This window comes from Triturus cristatus, chromosome 7, assembly GCF_964204655.1.
Source record: "Triturus cristatus chromosome 7, aTriCri1.1, whole genome shotgun sequence".
NCBI classification, from domain to species: Eukaryota; Metazoa; Chordata; class Amphibia; order Caudata; family Salamandridae; genus Triturus; species Triturus cristatus.
In genome coordinates this window covers 1,688,792,238-1,688,808,604 of record NC_140590.1, presented here as the reverse complement: position 1 = coordinate 1,688,808,604, position 16,367 = coordinate 1,688,792,238, and the positions used below count along the sequence as shown (strand labels likewise).

General features: G+C 45.6%; 1 protein-coding gene across 1 annotated transcript in view; it reads left to right on the top strand.

Moving 5' to 3' along the window:
- The window catches only part of LOC146812755 (protein mono-ADP-ribosyltransferase TIPARP-like), a 53,257-nt gene that overhangs the window by 4,325 nt on the left and 32,565 nt on the right, over positions 1 to 16,367 (top strand). The window contains exon 2 of the mRNA XM_085614617.1: positions 599 to 1,071. Within this exon, the coding sequence (XP_085470743.1) occupies positions 599 to 1,071 (473 nt within the window). The remainder of the gene's footprint in view (positions 1 to 598; positions 1,072 to 16,367) is intronic.

The window sequence follows — 16,367 nt, the reverse complement described above, 5'->3', positions numbered from 1 at the left end:
CAGGGACGGCAGGCAGAGCGTGACCTACAGAAGGCCCAAGCTATTTAGGGTTGACCATCTGATGTTCGGTTATCATGCATGGGTCCACAATGCCAAGTAGAGAAAAGCAGATATGTACTAAAGAAGTATGGAGAAAACACTCTGAAGCAGTGACATCTGTTTTTCACACTTTAGTAACTAACTGAAGGCTTTTAGGTACCAATTCAGAGAGAGCTTCCGCAGTGGTGGTGGAGGATCCACAGTCGTGGCGTGATCTCTGAAATGAGAAACTGCAGAGCGGCGACCCCGCCACCACTGCGGAAGCGCCGCCATGACTATGGAGAGCCCGACACAACAGCAGAGATCCCGCCATGACTGCGGAGGCTCTTTGTGAATTGGATCCTCGGTGTTTATCTCTGAAATATAAAAAAAAATGCCAAGTGGGTGCATCACATAGCGTTCCACCCAGCATGCATTTTTGCCTAAAGTGCTCCTGCTAATCCAGTGGTGAACTGTAGTTTATGTAAAACTTTACATCATCCCATAAGACTTTGGATCTGAGAAAATAGGATGACAATTCATTTTGGTGTCTAGTTTATGCTTTTTCTTTCTGCTGCAGGAAACCACTATGAGTAAGTCGGCTGACTGTCAGCAGCAGGCCAACAGCCACCCAGACCATCAGCAGGTGCCTACTCAGAAAAAACAGAGACGTGTCCAACCGAACCGAGGAGCTAAGAAGTTAAAATGCCACCTCTGCCAGCCTCATGACCACCGGGCAGATGGCTGCGATCAGTCAGAGTTTGAGACGGCTGCTGACCATCTCTCTTTGCCCTCAACAGAGCCAGGAAGTGGCACCTCTCAAGATGTCTTCTACACCCATGAGACAGATAAGGTCTTGATCTGTGATCGCTTCCTTCTTGGAAAGTGCCGCTCAGGACTTAAGTGCACTAGGCATCATACCCCTGGTCCGTACTACTGGCAGCTGAGAGTGCAGACAACTAAGATGTGGATCCCGCTTGGCCCAAAGGCACAGGAGCAGCTTGAGCGCAACTACTGCAATGCCAGCACTGATCGTGTCCAACTCGAAGACAGGTGGGTTGACCAGAGGGGGGATGCTGCCAGCAACATATACTTTAGGGTATGGAATAAGGGTGCTGACGTGGTGTGGGGCATTATGTCCACCAATCTCTGCAGTAGGTGCTGTAGGAATTGGTAAAGCGGCAGGGTATACGACAAGGTGCCCACTGCACCTTTCTCAACTGTTAGTCCTTGTAGCATTTGCATTAAGGATTGATGCTGGTTCTCTATTCAGCTGGGTGGGTGATCACACCTCTAGCAGTTTCTTTCTTGCCTTTTCCGAGACTCCTAAACTTTCATGCTTTTTCAATGCCCTCAAAACTTATTTCTGCCTTGGAGTTTAAGAGATTTTAAAATAGGGAACAGACCACCGAGGGAGATTTAAAAGAAATGCACATGTACAGAATAGGGAAATTCGATGCTTAATGTGGCCCCAGGCTGGTATGCACCCATTCAGAATCTTAGTGGGATCAAGCAGATCTTTACTACAAGGAGATGTCAATTCTATGATCCAGTATGTAATGTTACCAGATCTTTGTGCTGCCATGGGTCGTGCAGGGATAATTAATGCACTAATGGTGAAATGTTGCTCCCACCTGTCATACATTCCGAACATATTTGATGCTTCTATGTCAATTAGTGGCCCTGGACACCTTCTTCAATCTTGGATGGGTGGGCCATTGTTGCCAGCCTGCTTTGGTTTTTATTGCTTTCATCTGCAAAATCGCTTCCATACATTTTCCTGGTAAACTTTAGGTGTCCGGGCTTTGTGTGTAATTGTGCTAAGTACAATACATTTTATGTAGAATATCATGTATATCAACGATGTGTGCCTCAGTCTTGATTTGATGCATGCCAGCGTAAAACCAAATGACGACAGATGTAATATAAATGATATGTGCGTTGTTTGCAGACCACTGAGTGACCCTTAGTTGGGAGGCTGAGAAAAAAACGAACATCTCTGATCACTAAGGAAGCATGAGCTTCTCTCGTATGGGTGTAGTCGTGTCCGGAGCTATTGCGAGTGCTTGGAATGATGTGATTTGTGTGTTCTTGTGGGCAGTGGCTTGTGTGAGTAGTTTTGAAAGGTTTGGCAGTTTTCAGATAGCCAGACCATCTGCTAGAGAGGGAAAGTAGCGTTTACAATGCCGCTATTACCACATTACCAGGTAGGTAACAACGCGGTCGTTACAACGACCGCGTTGTTACCATGCGTGGCTTTACATCGCAAGTCGTTTCTATGACTTGGGCTAGGTGGCGTGCAACATCAGGGAGTGTTTTGGAATTTAAATCCAACTCATTCCCTGCTGTTGCGCTAACTGGAGTTGGAATAGTAATTTCTACTATTCCTAAGTCCAGCACGCCACCTAGCGCAAGTGGTAGAAATGACTTGCAATGTAAAGCCACGCATGGTAACAACGCGGTCGTTGTAACAACCGCGTTGTTACCTACCTGCGTGGTAATAGCAGCATTGTAAACGCAACTTTCCCTCTCTAGCAGATGGTCTGGCTATCTGAAAACTGCCAAACCTTTCAAAACTACTCACACAAGCCACTGCCCACAAGAACACACAAATCACATCATTCCAAGCACTCGCAATAGCTCTGGACACGACTACACCCGTACGAGAGAAGCTCATGCTTCCTTAGTGATCAGAGATGTTAGTTTTTTTCTCAGCCTCCCAACCGCATTGTAACCTCCTGCATGGTAATAGCACGCGCAGTAATGTGCTATATTCGCTAGGGAGCTGAGAACAAGGTGCTCACAGGTGGGCTGCCTGATGGACAGCCCTGCAGGGCTTGGCATGGATACCATTGGGTAGAGACCAGTTCTTCTGGGAGGCCTACAGCCAGGCGCAAGACCTCCTTCTGAACGATGGGCCATAGCCTCTGAGGCCCACGGTCTAGGCAGTCTAGCACTAGGCTAAGTCAAGTCAACCGGTGGCGATATTCCCAGGTTCCACCCATATCAAATCTAGTTCTCAGTAGTATTTGCAGAAGATGTAGAGAGGTTTCCAGAACCCAAACCTGCGGATGCCTGTGTTATAAGTGCCCTGCATACTCCTTGTCACCACTGTTGAGGTACCAATGCAGGTGGATGAGTTTTAAAGGGATCCTGCTTGAATGCTTTGAGGTGTGGCCTTTTAGCCCACAGACACGCCAAAAGCCTTATAATGTTACTTGGATTCCAGACTAGGTGCACCTGTTCTGCTGAGTTTTAGACTCCCTGACAGCCGAAGCCCATTTTTGAGACGTGTGCTGGTGTTGATCTAAATCTAAAGCAAGCTGGTGGTCTACAAAAAGCTTCACCTCCAATGCAAGGTTTGAAAGACAATCAAGCCTGAGATCCAGCATTAAGAGCCCAGAATAGCCGCATGCATCTTAGATAATTAGAACGCTCTTTACAGTTGCTATGCTCTAACTATGCTGTGTTGAATTCAACAAACTTTAATAAATGTTCTAGTGGTATGACTGAGAAACTTAGCACTGGGCACTTCAACTACAGAGCAAGAGTAGCTCACTAAGTAGTTATGTAGACTTAAGCGTGGGTTGTGGTGCTGCCATGTCAGTAGACCACCATACAGCATGTAGCCTGTTAATGGGCAGACTATGAAACACAGGGAACAATAAGCAGGCTGTAGGACTGCAGGAACCAAGCATGTTTGCTTAAGACCTGAGCACACCTTCAAAAGACAAATTCAGAATGAGCACTTACCAGCATCATCATGTGTCTCCCAGTTCTATGTCACATGCTACCTACCATGTTGGTGTTGCTTACATCAGCTGCTGGTCTGTCACCGGCCAATAGACTGGCATAAAATGAGTATACTCTTAAGAGCTTTGAGTGTAAAGAACTGAGCAAAGTGAAATATCAAGTATTCACCCCCCAAATATTAAAATGATCTGTGCAGTGAATTTATTTAAAAAAAAAAGGCCATATGTCTATGCTGTCCACAGTGAAAGGATCGTGTCTGCTCACAATAGATTAAATTCACTAGAGTGGTGCAAGCATTAACTGCTGAGTAAAGTTAGAGAAGTGTTTGTATGGGCTCAGTTTAATATGCACTAAGACAGGAAAATGCAGGTGGAAGACATACATTTATAAAGTTAGCAGGCGACAAACAGTAAACAATACTAAACAGCTATACAAACTAAGTGGGTAGGAACAACAAGATATAGTTAGCTGCGACAAAAAAATACATAAAAGAATCAACAACGGAAATTACGTGTGGCGATAAATATGATATAAAGTAGTAATGCTGTCACAGCAAGTGAAACCTCATTTGTACTGTGGTCAAATAATACTTTGATAATTACCTTTGAAAAATAATGAAGAAAGGGGTCTCTCTAGTGAACTATACTACCCAATTTTCATAACCACCTCGTTAAATAAACAGCAGGCAGTCAAACTCGGCAGCAACTATAGTGCATGGCAGCGTTTTTAAAGTGATACGAAAAGCGGCACAAGAAAACGAAGCAATAAAGAGGAAAATTATGTATGAACTCGGCAACCTATACTCAGAGCATTTTAGTTCATCCCTCATCAGCTGGTCTAATTGTCAATTTGTTCAGGCCTCATGCATTCAAAATTTCCTTTGAGAAACACCTCCTTGGCCAGCCTGTTCTCTTCCTTCTCACTAAAAGCGTGGCAATACTGCCAACTCCCCACCAGTCTACTCCAAGACTGGTCGTGCGAAAGACGCAGTCAAATGACAGACGGTGAAAGATGGTTGAAGACAATGAACTTTATAAATCTGAGTATAGGAAATCACAGGAGAGGAAATGATGTCACTCAGGTTAGGCTCATGAAATGACAACCATAGTCCACCATCAGATTAACTCATGAAAAAGTTAAAGAGTAGGAAACCTTCTTGGATGCTACAGAATCCAAGAAGCTTGCTTCAAATATTTTACACAAGGCTGCTGGCCACCCCCAGTAGGTGGGAAGAGATATGCACCAGCATTTGTCATACGTAGACTTACAGATATAATGGCAGCATCATAAGAAAAAGATGTCAAAGGAAGATGCGTTAAAATCAAGTTCCCCCACAACCAGCAGAAAATGGGTCGATGTGTATCCATGTACCTCAGTAAAGTGACCCTCCTCTTAGGCAGCCGCGGTCGGTAGTAGGAGTAACTGCAGGGCGGTGACGTGGGGAGGAGGAGGGGCAGGGTGGGGGGTAGTAAACTATGGATTACGGAGGTTTACAGGTAAATTAACATATAAATTAATAAAACAAATTTCGTTGCGTGCACTGCATCGCATTTGGGGATGCAGTGCACACAACGAAATTCGTTTTATTAATTTATATGTTAATTTACCTGTAAACCTCCGTAATCCATAGTTTACTACCCACCACCCTGCCCCTTCTCCTCCCCACGTCACCGCCCTGCAGTTACTCCTACTACCGACCGCGGCTGCTCTTAGGTGAAAACTGTCCCAATATACATCAGAACTCATTGTTCTAGGTGGTGGCACCTTCTTAAGTGCTTTTCCCATATGGGAAACCCGATGCATGGTTGAGCTAAAAAAAAAACGTTTAGGGCAGTGGTTCTTAACCTGTGGTCCGAGGACTCCAGGGGATTCGTGAGGCCTTATCAGGGGTCCGCGATTGGTTTACAAAATTAACTAACATTAAAATGAGTACATTAAAATTAATAAAGTGTATACTAATAAAGAAGCAAGATTGAAATTTTAAAACCTTTTATTTTATTTTATTGTGAATTACACAAAGTATTTAAATATTTGAGCATTTGCTTGGTGTATTCTTGTTTACATATTTTTGTTTATTTTTTGAGGTACACATTATAGAAATTGCTTAGACCAGGGTTCCTAGCTTCTAATGATGACTCAGTCGCGGTCCCTGGATTGCAGTAATAATTCAGTGAAGGTCCACAGACGTTATAATGTTAAGAACCTTTTGTTTTAGGGAATTACAATCCAATCAAAACTGAGTATAGGCTCATTGGGAAAAGACTATCCAATATTTATGAGTTCATTTCCTTCTCTTCTCTGCACAGTTCCAACTCAAGGATTGATCAGTTCTTTATGAACAAGAACTCTCTTTCCTGATTATGCAAAGTCAATATTGTACCTCTAATCATCCCAGAACTTATGCCCATCTCCTTCTCACTAAAACCTATACTCAAAATATGAAAAATGGAAGGTAAATATCCTCTTGAAAATCAAACCTTTAGCAACTTATTGTAGCTCTTTACAGAGGAATTCTTCTTTCACAGCAAGTTTGAATTGAACCATGGTACTACATGAGAGGCGTAAAAGGAATTTTGAACGGCAGTGTTATGCAATATGCAGTACAAGCAAAATGAAAAGCAATTAATAAAGCCACACAAAGTTATCCTAATAAGAACAAAACCTTTAATTTGCTTTTTTCAATACCATCTCTGAGTCTGCATTGGAAGAGTTTTGCAAACTCTGCCTTGAAATCAGCAAGTACTCCTCCCCAATTGGACCCAAACTATTTATATGCCTCAACTAGAAAAGTGCAGAAAATTACATGGTAAACTCTTAACTGGAAAAAAGTAATAAGATAATTTCTATAAGGGGAGATCATTATCCTCCCACTCTGAAAACTAATGATAAGTTAAAAATTATCCCTCAGTACTCCAGAAATTTGCATTTATGCGGTCTACTGACATCTCATTACACAATCTGATCATATTTTGGAGACTTGTCAAAGCACCACATTGATTCCAATATACAAACCGATTTAGAAGCCCTAATCACCAAAAATGAGAGCCAGTAAGTCATAACAAATATGCACAGGAAAAGCCCCTGGACAATACGGTCTTCATACATAATTTTACGAACCCTTTCAGGACTGCTTAAAATGTAAGCTGCACAGCCATTTCTAGATAATTTCCAATCCCACAGAAGATCAAGTCTTATTATCTGAAATCCTTATTACTGTAATCCCTAAGAAAGACAGAGACCCCATGTGAGAAGCTGGCTTGGTATATGGTGTACACTTATGTAAGTGGGCACCTGGCACCAATCCAGACAACCCTTATGGTGATTTTGTTGATCTTAGACAACCTTAGAAAGCTCTCTAAGTGGTAGCTGTGGAGAGCAGACTTCAGGCTTAGTCCAGATGGAGTGTAAAGCAGCTTGTTTTACCAGAACATAATCTTATTGATATAGATTAAGTGAAAAAGAACCACACAGTGTATTTATAAAAATACCTATTTATTATAGAACACTCACCCCCACATACAGATATCTCCTAAACAGAGATATACACAATGCACACAATACTTTTCTATAGAAACAGGTAAGTAGCACAAAAAATACAGTGGTTACCAGGGGGAGACCAAACAAATACTAAAATAGTGGTATGCGAACCACGACTCAAGTCAAGACTATACCCAGAAGACGTAGAAGTGCCGGGGACCCAGGGAACAACCCAAGGTAAGTAACCAGGAGCCCCATGGAGGCTGTGTGCAGAGTGGGAACACGACTGCTGGATCAATGCAAGTCAATGGGTAAGTCGCGGTTGCAATTTTAAAGAAGAAGGACCCTTCCCAGCGGACCCTGAAGAAACCCAGTGGAAGACAGAATTTTGGAGAGCCACCCCACCCGTGAATACCCTAGGAACCAGGATACCTACATTAGGGAAGACGGGTGCATAGGTGCGAAGTGGCGTCGGAAACCGCCATTGACCCAATGTAGGACTTCAGGAAGATGCCGCTGCTGGAGAAGGTGAAAGTGTCCGGTGCAACCCAAAGGTGGATTCAAGCTGAGAAGAACCTGCAAGCAGAGGGGACAGAGTCTATGCCATGCGGGAGTGACCAGGAGGCACGGAAGACGAATGCCCACCGATGTCGGGTGTTGCAGGAAAGTTGACGGTGACCTTCGAGCTGCAGGACCAGGCGATGCTGTGGAAGACCAGGAGCCGTTCACGAGCTGTCCCACGTCAGATGTCGAGAGTTGAGGGGTCGGTGTCCGTCGAGAGCACCAACAAGCCTTGGCAACTACAAACAACGTGGGAAGCGAAGAAGGTGCAGTATCGGGACCAGCAAGGTCCAGGTGACTCACCACAAGCAGGGGAGTCAGGGCAGACCCCGAGCAATCAGGGGAGCCCACCGAATTCAAAGGAGACTCATGGGAGGATCCTCAGGCCGGAGGCACCGAAGTCACGAGAGGACCTCGAGCAGCTCACCAAAGATGCAGACCCACGGTGCAAGTGATGCGGTGAGGACAAAGATCTTCGTCACTAGAGATGCTTGAGGTTGGGGCTACTTGGAGCCCGAAGATCTTGGTGGAAGAAAGCCAACAAGCCTTTGCAACTGCAAGTCAAGACGGTGCACAGGGGTTCGGTTCCTGCGGCTCCGACGTGGGATACTGGCCTCAAACTTGGTGAGAGGACAGGGCAGGCCTCGAGAGATGTGAAGAACCCCCACCTGTGTTGCTGAGCCTTTCGGAGTCTGTGGGAGCTCATGATCGTCAGACCGGTCAGCTTAGTTGCGGTGCCTGCAGATCCAGGGAAGTGACTCCTTCACTTTAAGGGAGATTCCTTCAGGTGTCTTTGATGCCCACAGGCCTTGGAAGGTTCCTGTATGGTGCACAGGCATGGATGTTGCAGCAGACAAGCAGGGCGAGGAGCTCAGGAGCCGCAGGAGTCTTCCCAGTCGCAGCCTTGATGCCTAGAGCGAAGCCCAGAGTGCCCAGATGGGTGAAGAAGAAGTGGTGTCTTGAAATGAATCTTGTCCCATGGCGAATCTAGGGACCCACCCACAGGTAAGCCCTTAAGTACCCTAAGGAAAGGGTTGGGACGATTCAGGGTTCCCTCGCAGGGGAGGGGTCAGAGAGTGGGGCGTATACTCCCATGTATTTTGTCCAGTTTTGCGCCGGAGCAAGAGCCAATGGCTCCCTGAGCTGGTTTGAACTGGACTATGCAAGGAGGGCACCAAATCTGCCATACAAGCAGACTGAGTGGTGCTGGCAAGCGCTCCCACCCGGCCCCAATACACTAAACCCTGTCTGGGAGGTGGTCACACCTCCCTGTGACAGGATACCTATTGTTCTGCCTTCCCCTGCTCGAGCTTGGCTCAGCAGCAGGAGGGCAGAATCGTATCTCTAGTCAGCAGCAGCCATGTTGTGCTGTCCGGTTCTAGAAGACTGGTACCGGGAGCACTAAGGGCCTCCTGGAGGAGCTTTACAGTGCATGGAATCATACCTCCCACAGCGTTTACGGTGTGGGGGTATGATTCCAACTTGTTTGATACCAAACATAATAGGGTACGTTACAGCCAGTTTTGAGATGGTCATCGCGTAATGACGCGGTGCCCCTCTATATGTTATATGGCTGTCTCACTTACAACCCAGGAGAATGTCCTCCGTAGGCTGAAGGGGTGTCCTGCTCATGCAGGGGCACCCTCACACTTAGAACCGAGCACCCCGCCTTCAGGATTGTAAGGCCTGCCTTAGGGGTGACATAGGTTTTAAGTGCAGTGACCATAGCTACAGGGAAAACTATATCTTTCGTAAGTGGTGCTAGCACCAGCTTACATGGGCTGCAATGGCAGGCCTGTAGTTACAAATTGAGTGGTCTCCAATGGGTGGCATAATGCATACTTCAGCCCATGAGGGACCACTGGTGTACCTATGCCCTTGGTACCTTAGTACCATATACTAGGGACTGATGAGGGTACACCAGTGTCCAATCTGGGATGTACCTAAGTACTTACCATACCAATTTAGGGAAGAAAGCACAGAGACTGGGGTCCTGATTTGCAGGATCCCAGTCAGAATAGTCAGAAACAGCATAGTACCAGGCAAAAAGTGGGGGTAACCATAAAAGCAGATCCTACTTTCCTACACCCCATTTACACTAGAAACTACACACTGATCTTGCATTTCAATGCTGATAAGAAAATATTAGCAAAAATAATAGCGACATAATTTTAAATATTAATTTGGACAATAATTAAACTTTATGACGCTGGTTTTGTCAAAGGCCAGTTTAATTCCTCTAAATCTACTTTTTTCTTGAACATTTACAAGAACATTAGAGTGTACAACCTTTGTACACTCACATACGGGTAGCAAGACCAATCCCACTATTCCCCTTATAGGTTAACCCACCACCTGTTTAGTAACTCCAGGACAGTGAAGGCAACCTAGAACCAAGGAAAATTGGGTGCAGATGAGAGAAAAGGAGAGAACCCTTTTGCCAGCAGGTTAGATGGTAGAAGACTTAGACTGGAATATCAGAACTACAGGAGGTACTGTTACACATGTACATGACCCGATTATCTGTGAAAACACAGGGTCATATTTACTAGAAAATGTTGAAGCTCAGAGCTGCGCTAAAACTGGCAGAAGGCGCTCCGACATTTTCAAAACGCAGGGATGCGATGTATTTACTACAAAACGGGCACGGGGTATTTTCCCTGGTGCTGGTGCTAAAAGTAGCTGCCAAGAGCTAGCACAGGCACCCTTGCACCATAGTGCAAGGGTGCCTGCGTTGCAGGGAATTATTGTTTATGTGCAGAAAGGGTCACCTTTCTGCACATAAACAATCCATAATGGCTATTTGTTACTTCTATATGTACTACATTCTGTAGCACACATACAAGTAGTAAATCATCATTATTTAATGATTGCAGCACACATAGAAAAAGCAAAAATGAGGAGAAATAAAAGCTCTTGCATGGTGTTCGTTTTTGGCGCTGCCACAGATTTACACCTCCTTGTAAATCGGGGGCAGCAACAAAAAGCAATGGGTGTTGTGATGGAGTGCCCACAGCAAACACCCATTGCATGCCCCTTTGCCACAGAGGACTGTGGCAGAACAGGGCACATTTACGAGGTGGCGTTAAGCTACGCCAAGTGGCTTAGCGCCACCTTGTAAATATTGAAAATGGCGCTACGCCACCAAAGCGTCTAAAAAATCGACTCTTCGGTGGTGATAATGGCTTGTAAATATGCCCCACAGAGTGAAAGGTGATAAGTATTTAATCAGATTAAAACGGAACAGCAAGATGTCTTTGCCAAAGATTACTAATTCATTCTTGTCTGTGTTAAATTTGGGGCAGTTGGTTTTCATCCACCTGGCGTCTTTGGTCATGCAGGCATAAAAATTGATCCCGGTGTGTGGCGTCTTGTCGAAGATGGAGATTATGAGCTAGATTTCAGCATAGGATATGATGATGACTCATGGCCCGGATGGTGCTGGGTAGTGGGGTCATGTTGGCGTTAAACAGAGTGGGGTTGAGTGAGAATCCTTGTGGAACTCCACAGATGAGGTTGATGGCATCTGAGGTGAAGGTGGCTGACTTGGTGCAGTCTGTCAGGAAGGAGCAAATCCAGCGAGTGGGGGTGCCTGGATCCTGGCTTCCTGTAGTTGTTAGATAAGGATGGAGTGGGAGCCGGTGTCAAAGGCTACGGAAAGGTTCAGTAGGATGAGGACCACAGTTTCATTTCTGTCGGAGATCATCTGGATGTCGTCTGTGGCAGCAACAAGGGAGGTCTCTGTGCTGCTGTAGGATTTGAATCCGGATTTAGTGGTATCACGGAGTGGTTGTCATTGAAGTGGGTGGCTAGGTGTTTCCTTATCATCTTTCTAATGACTTTTGCTGGGTAGGGTAGTAGGGAGAATCCAGTAGTAGGCTAGAGTCTTCAGGTCTGCTGAGCGTCTCTTTAGGAAGGGGAGTATTGTGGCATGTTTCCAGGTGACCGTGTAGGTGGCTGCGATGATTGAATTGTTAAGTAGCAGAATAATAGCTGCGCTGATGGGGTCCAGTCCTTTGATGAAGACATGGGGAGGGCAGCTGTCCGAGGGTGCTTCGGAGTGTATGGACTGCAGAGTCAATCTGATTTGTTGAGTGGTGATGATGGGCAACGGGTAGGGTGGGGCTCTGATTATTGGCTGAGATGGGCAGGAGGGCAGCAAGGGTGAAAGGGTCGGGTTGGGGCTCGATGTTGTCATAGATGCATGTGATTTATTGCTGAAGAATAGGGACAGCTGGGTGCAAAGGTTCTAAGAGGGAGTTATGCTGGTGAAGCTAGCTCCCAGAGAGGTGAAGTCATTAACTATTGAGAGGATTTTCTTGCTGTTGTATGCTGCTTTCCATGTGGTTGGTGAGTGCAGATCATTTGGTGGCTCTGATTTGCTGATGGTAGCATCTGAAGGCGGATTTATAGGTGTTCTTGTCAGTGGTGACCTGACTTTGTCTCCAACTGGGTTCGCCCAATCTCTTCAGTGTACCAGTTTGCTAATGGTCTGGTTCTCGTGACTTTGTTATTTTTGAGAGGAGCTAGTATGTCTGCACAGGCGGTGATCAAGGCATTGTGTTGAGTTCCGTGGTGTAGGAGTTCAGAAGTTGAGGATGCTTTTGAGATCTTGTTCTAGTCCTGTCAAGATTTGGAAATTGTGTTTTTGCAGCGGGGTGGGGTGAGTATCCTAAAGTTGACGAGGGTGAGGTTGGCCTAGGTGATTGGTGTGGGCTAGTCTACTTTAAAGCGGATTAAGTTTGGGTTGCAGTAGGTGTCAGGTGGCATGTGTGGGGCCTTCCAATCGGTTGATGAGTCTGAAGTTGGACAGGTCCTCAAGGAGGTTCGTCATGTTAGGTTCAGTGAGGTCCTCAGGTGGTAGTAGTGCGAAGGAGTTTGAAGGTCAAGATTTCCATGTTGCTGGTGGTGATTTCTAAAGTGCTGGAGCATTGGATTGATTCTTTGAAGATGATACTGATTTCCTCCTCCGGGGCTGTTTGTCTTGTCCTGTCTTGTGCCCTTGTATGCGTGGGGGATGTTGCAGCACCAATGACTGGAGCCGACAATGGAGTCAGCCAGGTTTCGGTTGGTAAGAGCAGGTCCATAAAGGGGTCGTGTAGCAGATTTCAAATTTTTGTGGTGTGTTCAGTGAGGGACTGAATATTGAGGAGTATGCAGGCAAGTAGGAATGTGGTGTAGTGGGGATCGGTATGAGTGGTTTTGTGTGTTGGGTGTGTGAGGTGAAGGGGGAGTGAGGTAGATGCTAAAGAGTGCATGTGAAATGGCCCTAAGAAATGTACCATCAGAGTATGGTGGTGAGGCGCGGCAGCAATGCTGGGAGATGCGACTGGGGTTCATGGTGTGCAGGGTCACAGTGGAGTAATTACACCGGGGTGGGTTTTTAGGAGGACCAGGGGTCCTGGCAGTGGGCACATTGCCTTTAGTGCACGAACAGCGCATTTGCACTGTAGCTGGCAGAAAGTAAGGACAGTTTTGATGGGAATTCCTGTGATGTCACTTCCTGGTGAGATGGATAATGGGAAATGAGTCCTCTTGTTTAGCTTCTTCTTTTAAAGATAGTTCTGGCTGCAAACCAGCAATGTTATTTCGTTTGCAGATGGATGTTGGAAAATCCAGTGATGTCACTTCCTGTGGCGATGGAATGGGAAATCCTGTGATGTTACTTACTGTACAAATTGATGTTTTCTGCCACTTGGTCAGGACTTTGATAGCCTTTTTTGTGTGATGCTGAATGGCCTGACGTGACGGATGGTGCTGTTTAGTCCTTACTGATTGGGTTGAAAGCTTGACACATATTTAGGGGTTGTTTAGTGCGGGATTTATATGACCAAGGATGAATATACAAAACCGAATATAGAGAAGAATTTTTGGAGAAGAATTTTTAAATGTTCCAATTTGGCTTCCTTAACGCAAAATCTCTTATTCCTCGCGCATCGAGCCTATTGACATGTGAGTAAACTTCAAGAAGCAGGGTTTATTGACACAACTCAGAGCTGGAGAAGTAACAACATGGGAGCATCCCTCAAACACATGATCATTTTGTGCTCAGTTCCACCCCAAAATCCATAACACTGTCAATGGTATCCCACGTTTGTTAAGTCCCTCTAAATATTTAAGGGATGCCAATCTAGGCTACTTGAAATCCCGTTGACCACTGCCGTCCAAGAGGTAATTGGTGGTTCACTGAACTGCGGAGTAAGTAACAATGTTGTAATGCCTTAATGCATTCCTGCATCCTGAAATGAACTTCTGCCAGACCATTGGGCGCCGACTACACTTTTTAGCATACTTGGGGCCATATTTACTAAGATTTCACAGATCGCAGCACTGCAAGAGAGTTTGCTGCGCTGAGTTGCATGAAGGGGAGATAGCCGAACAAAGTTATGGTGCTGTTCAGCTCTCTCCCTTTGCTGGCGCACTTGTGCCTGTCTATCGCTAACGCTGGCACCCTTGCATCATGGTGCAACGGTGCCTGCGTTGTGGGCAGGATTATTTTTGTGGAGGAGTTGATACCTTCCTGCATAAAAACAATTCTTAGAGGCATATCCCATTTTGTATGTGTGTTGCAGAATGCAACACCATGCACAGAGGAAGTAACTAGGAGAAATATTTCTGCTCATTATGCCAAGGTCAGGTAGGCGCATCCTTTAAAGGCCTCCACGACACATGGTATTGCAAGGCGCTTCGTTGCATTACTTTGTGGGTGAAAAGTGACACAGGTCCATGCAAATGTTGATGTGTGTGGCTTTGTAAATGTCACTTAAACACTTGCGCTGCCTTGCATTGGCTTGCATTACGCAAGGACAGTGATAGTGCTTAGTAAACCTGGTCCTTGCTGTCTCCTGACTCTGTCTTAACAGACTGTTTTCACATGCAAAATCCCACACGTGAAGAAGTTGTTAATTCCCCGTGACTTAATCAGACGTCTTCCCAGGCACGCGGCACTCCTTTCTAAAGCCATTTTCAGAAAAGTCACCAGAACGATCATTTTCCTCTTAGGCCGCATACGCCTTATGCACCCAATATCCATTTCTCCTTGAGAGTGTTTCTTCCAATCTTTGTTCAAAGAAATTGGTTCTAATCTCACTCAGATGATGAAGAGCTGATATGTCCCCTTCTCCCTCTTCTTCTTCCCTCCTCTTACACCGACCTATTCCTCCCTTAAAGATAAGTTACGTTTATACATTTACATCTTAATGACTCCATCTCATTCAACAGTGATTCCTTCAGCTTAAAATATTTACCATTTTGTCTTCCAGTCACAAAATATGTATCAATGGGTATGCTGTAATCCCAACAATGTTTGAGTTGGACGTATAGATTTTAGCATGTGACTTATCCACAACACTTATTTTTGTAAACTCACTTTGGCACTTGTGTTTTGCTCTCTGGAAGAAATGTCAATGAAAACCTATTACAATGATAATAAGATATATTAGGTGTGTTATGCTGTCTATGTAGGAACTGTAGGTAAAGGCCAGAGTTGGGTTGGCCTTTTTACGTACTCATTAGGGATGGATCTCCCATCTACTTGGTGAGGGGGTGGGGGGGAAGGTGCCACTGCCTGTGATGACGAGAGGAGTCAGGGACTGGTCAAGTGTGGATATGAGTCACACGTACCAGTGTGCAACTTGTCAAGCGTTTTTCTTTCCTTTTTAAAAGATTCTATTTACTCAGCTATTTGAGGTCCTCAGACTAATTAGGTCACAGTGCTCATGTCCTTTTGTGGCAGGAGCAATGTGTGTAAATTCAGTTGCAGTAGTATAGGCGTCGGTCTACTGTATACGTGTTACGATTGCACCAGTGTGGGCCATATGATTTCCTGGATTTGAATAGCACTAAGCGTATTTATGAGCCCAATATATTTACCCCTACTACAGATACAGCGGTAGACCTGGAATGTCTGGACTTTCCTGTATAGATTTAAGTAGAAATCCAGATATGCTTCTTGAAGGCAGGTGAGAGAAGGTATAAAGAAATCTGGGCTATATTTGTGCAGGAGTACATCTTCGGAGAATTCCCACCCTGTGAATAATATTTGAGGTCCTGAAAGGGAACAGAGACAACAGTCGGGCTCTGCAAGATTGCATCGGCCGCTGACTGGGATATAATATAAGGCCATTGATGAAGGGGCAGCACTGATGTGAGAGCACTGGCTATGCAGATGGTGCAGGAGTGCTAACTGTGGTGGATGTTGTACAAACACTGGCCGTGGTTGATAGTGCAGGAGTGGTGACTGCGCCATAGTTTTGGCTTTGGGGGATGGTGTTGAGAGCTTGCTAAAAGAAGATAGTGTATGGCGCGAGTATTTTGCCTGTGAGGGACAATGTAGGAGTGACCATAAAGCACAGCCAGACTGGGAACCCAAAGCAGCGCCCGCAATTTTCTCGGACCAGCCCCCCTGCCTGGCCCTGGGAGCCTGAAACGCTTGCCTGCTGCTTTTGTTACTCAGGGCAGATATTGCAGCACCGCTGTAAAACTGGACCAGTAGCAAATCCGCCCCCCACCGCTGCAAAATCAGCCCCCAACCTTCCAGCCTTGTGGGAAAACGCCCA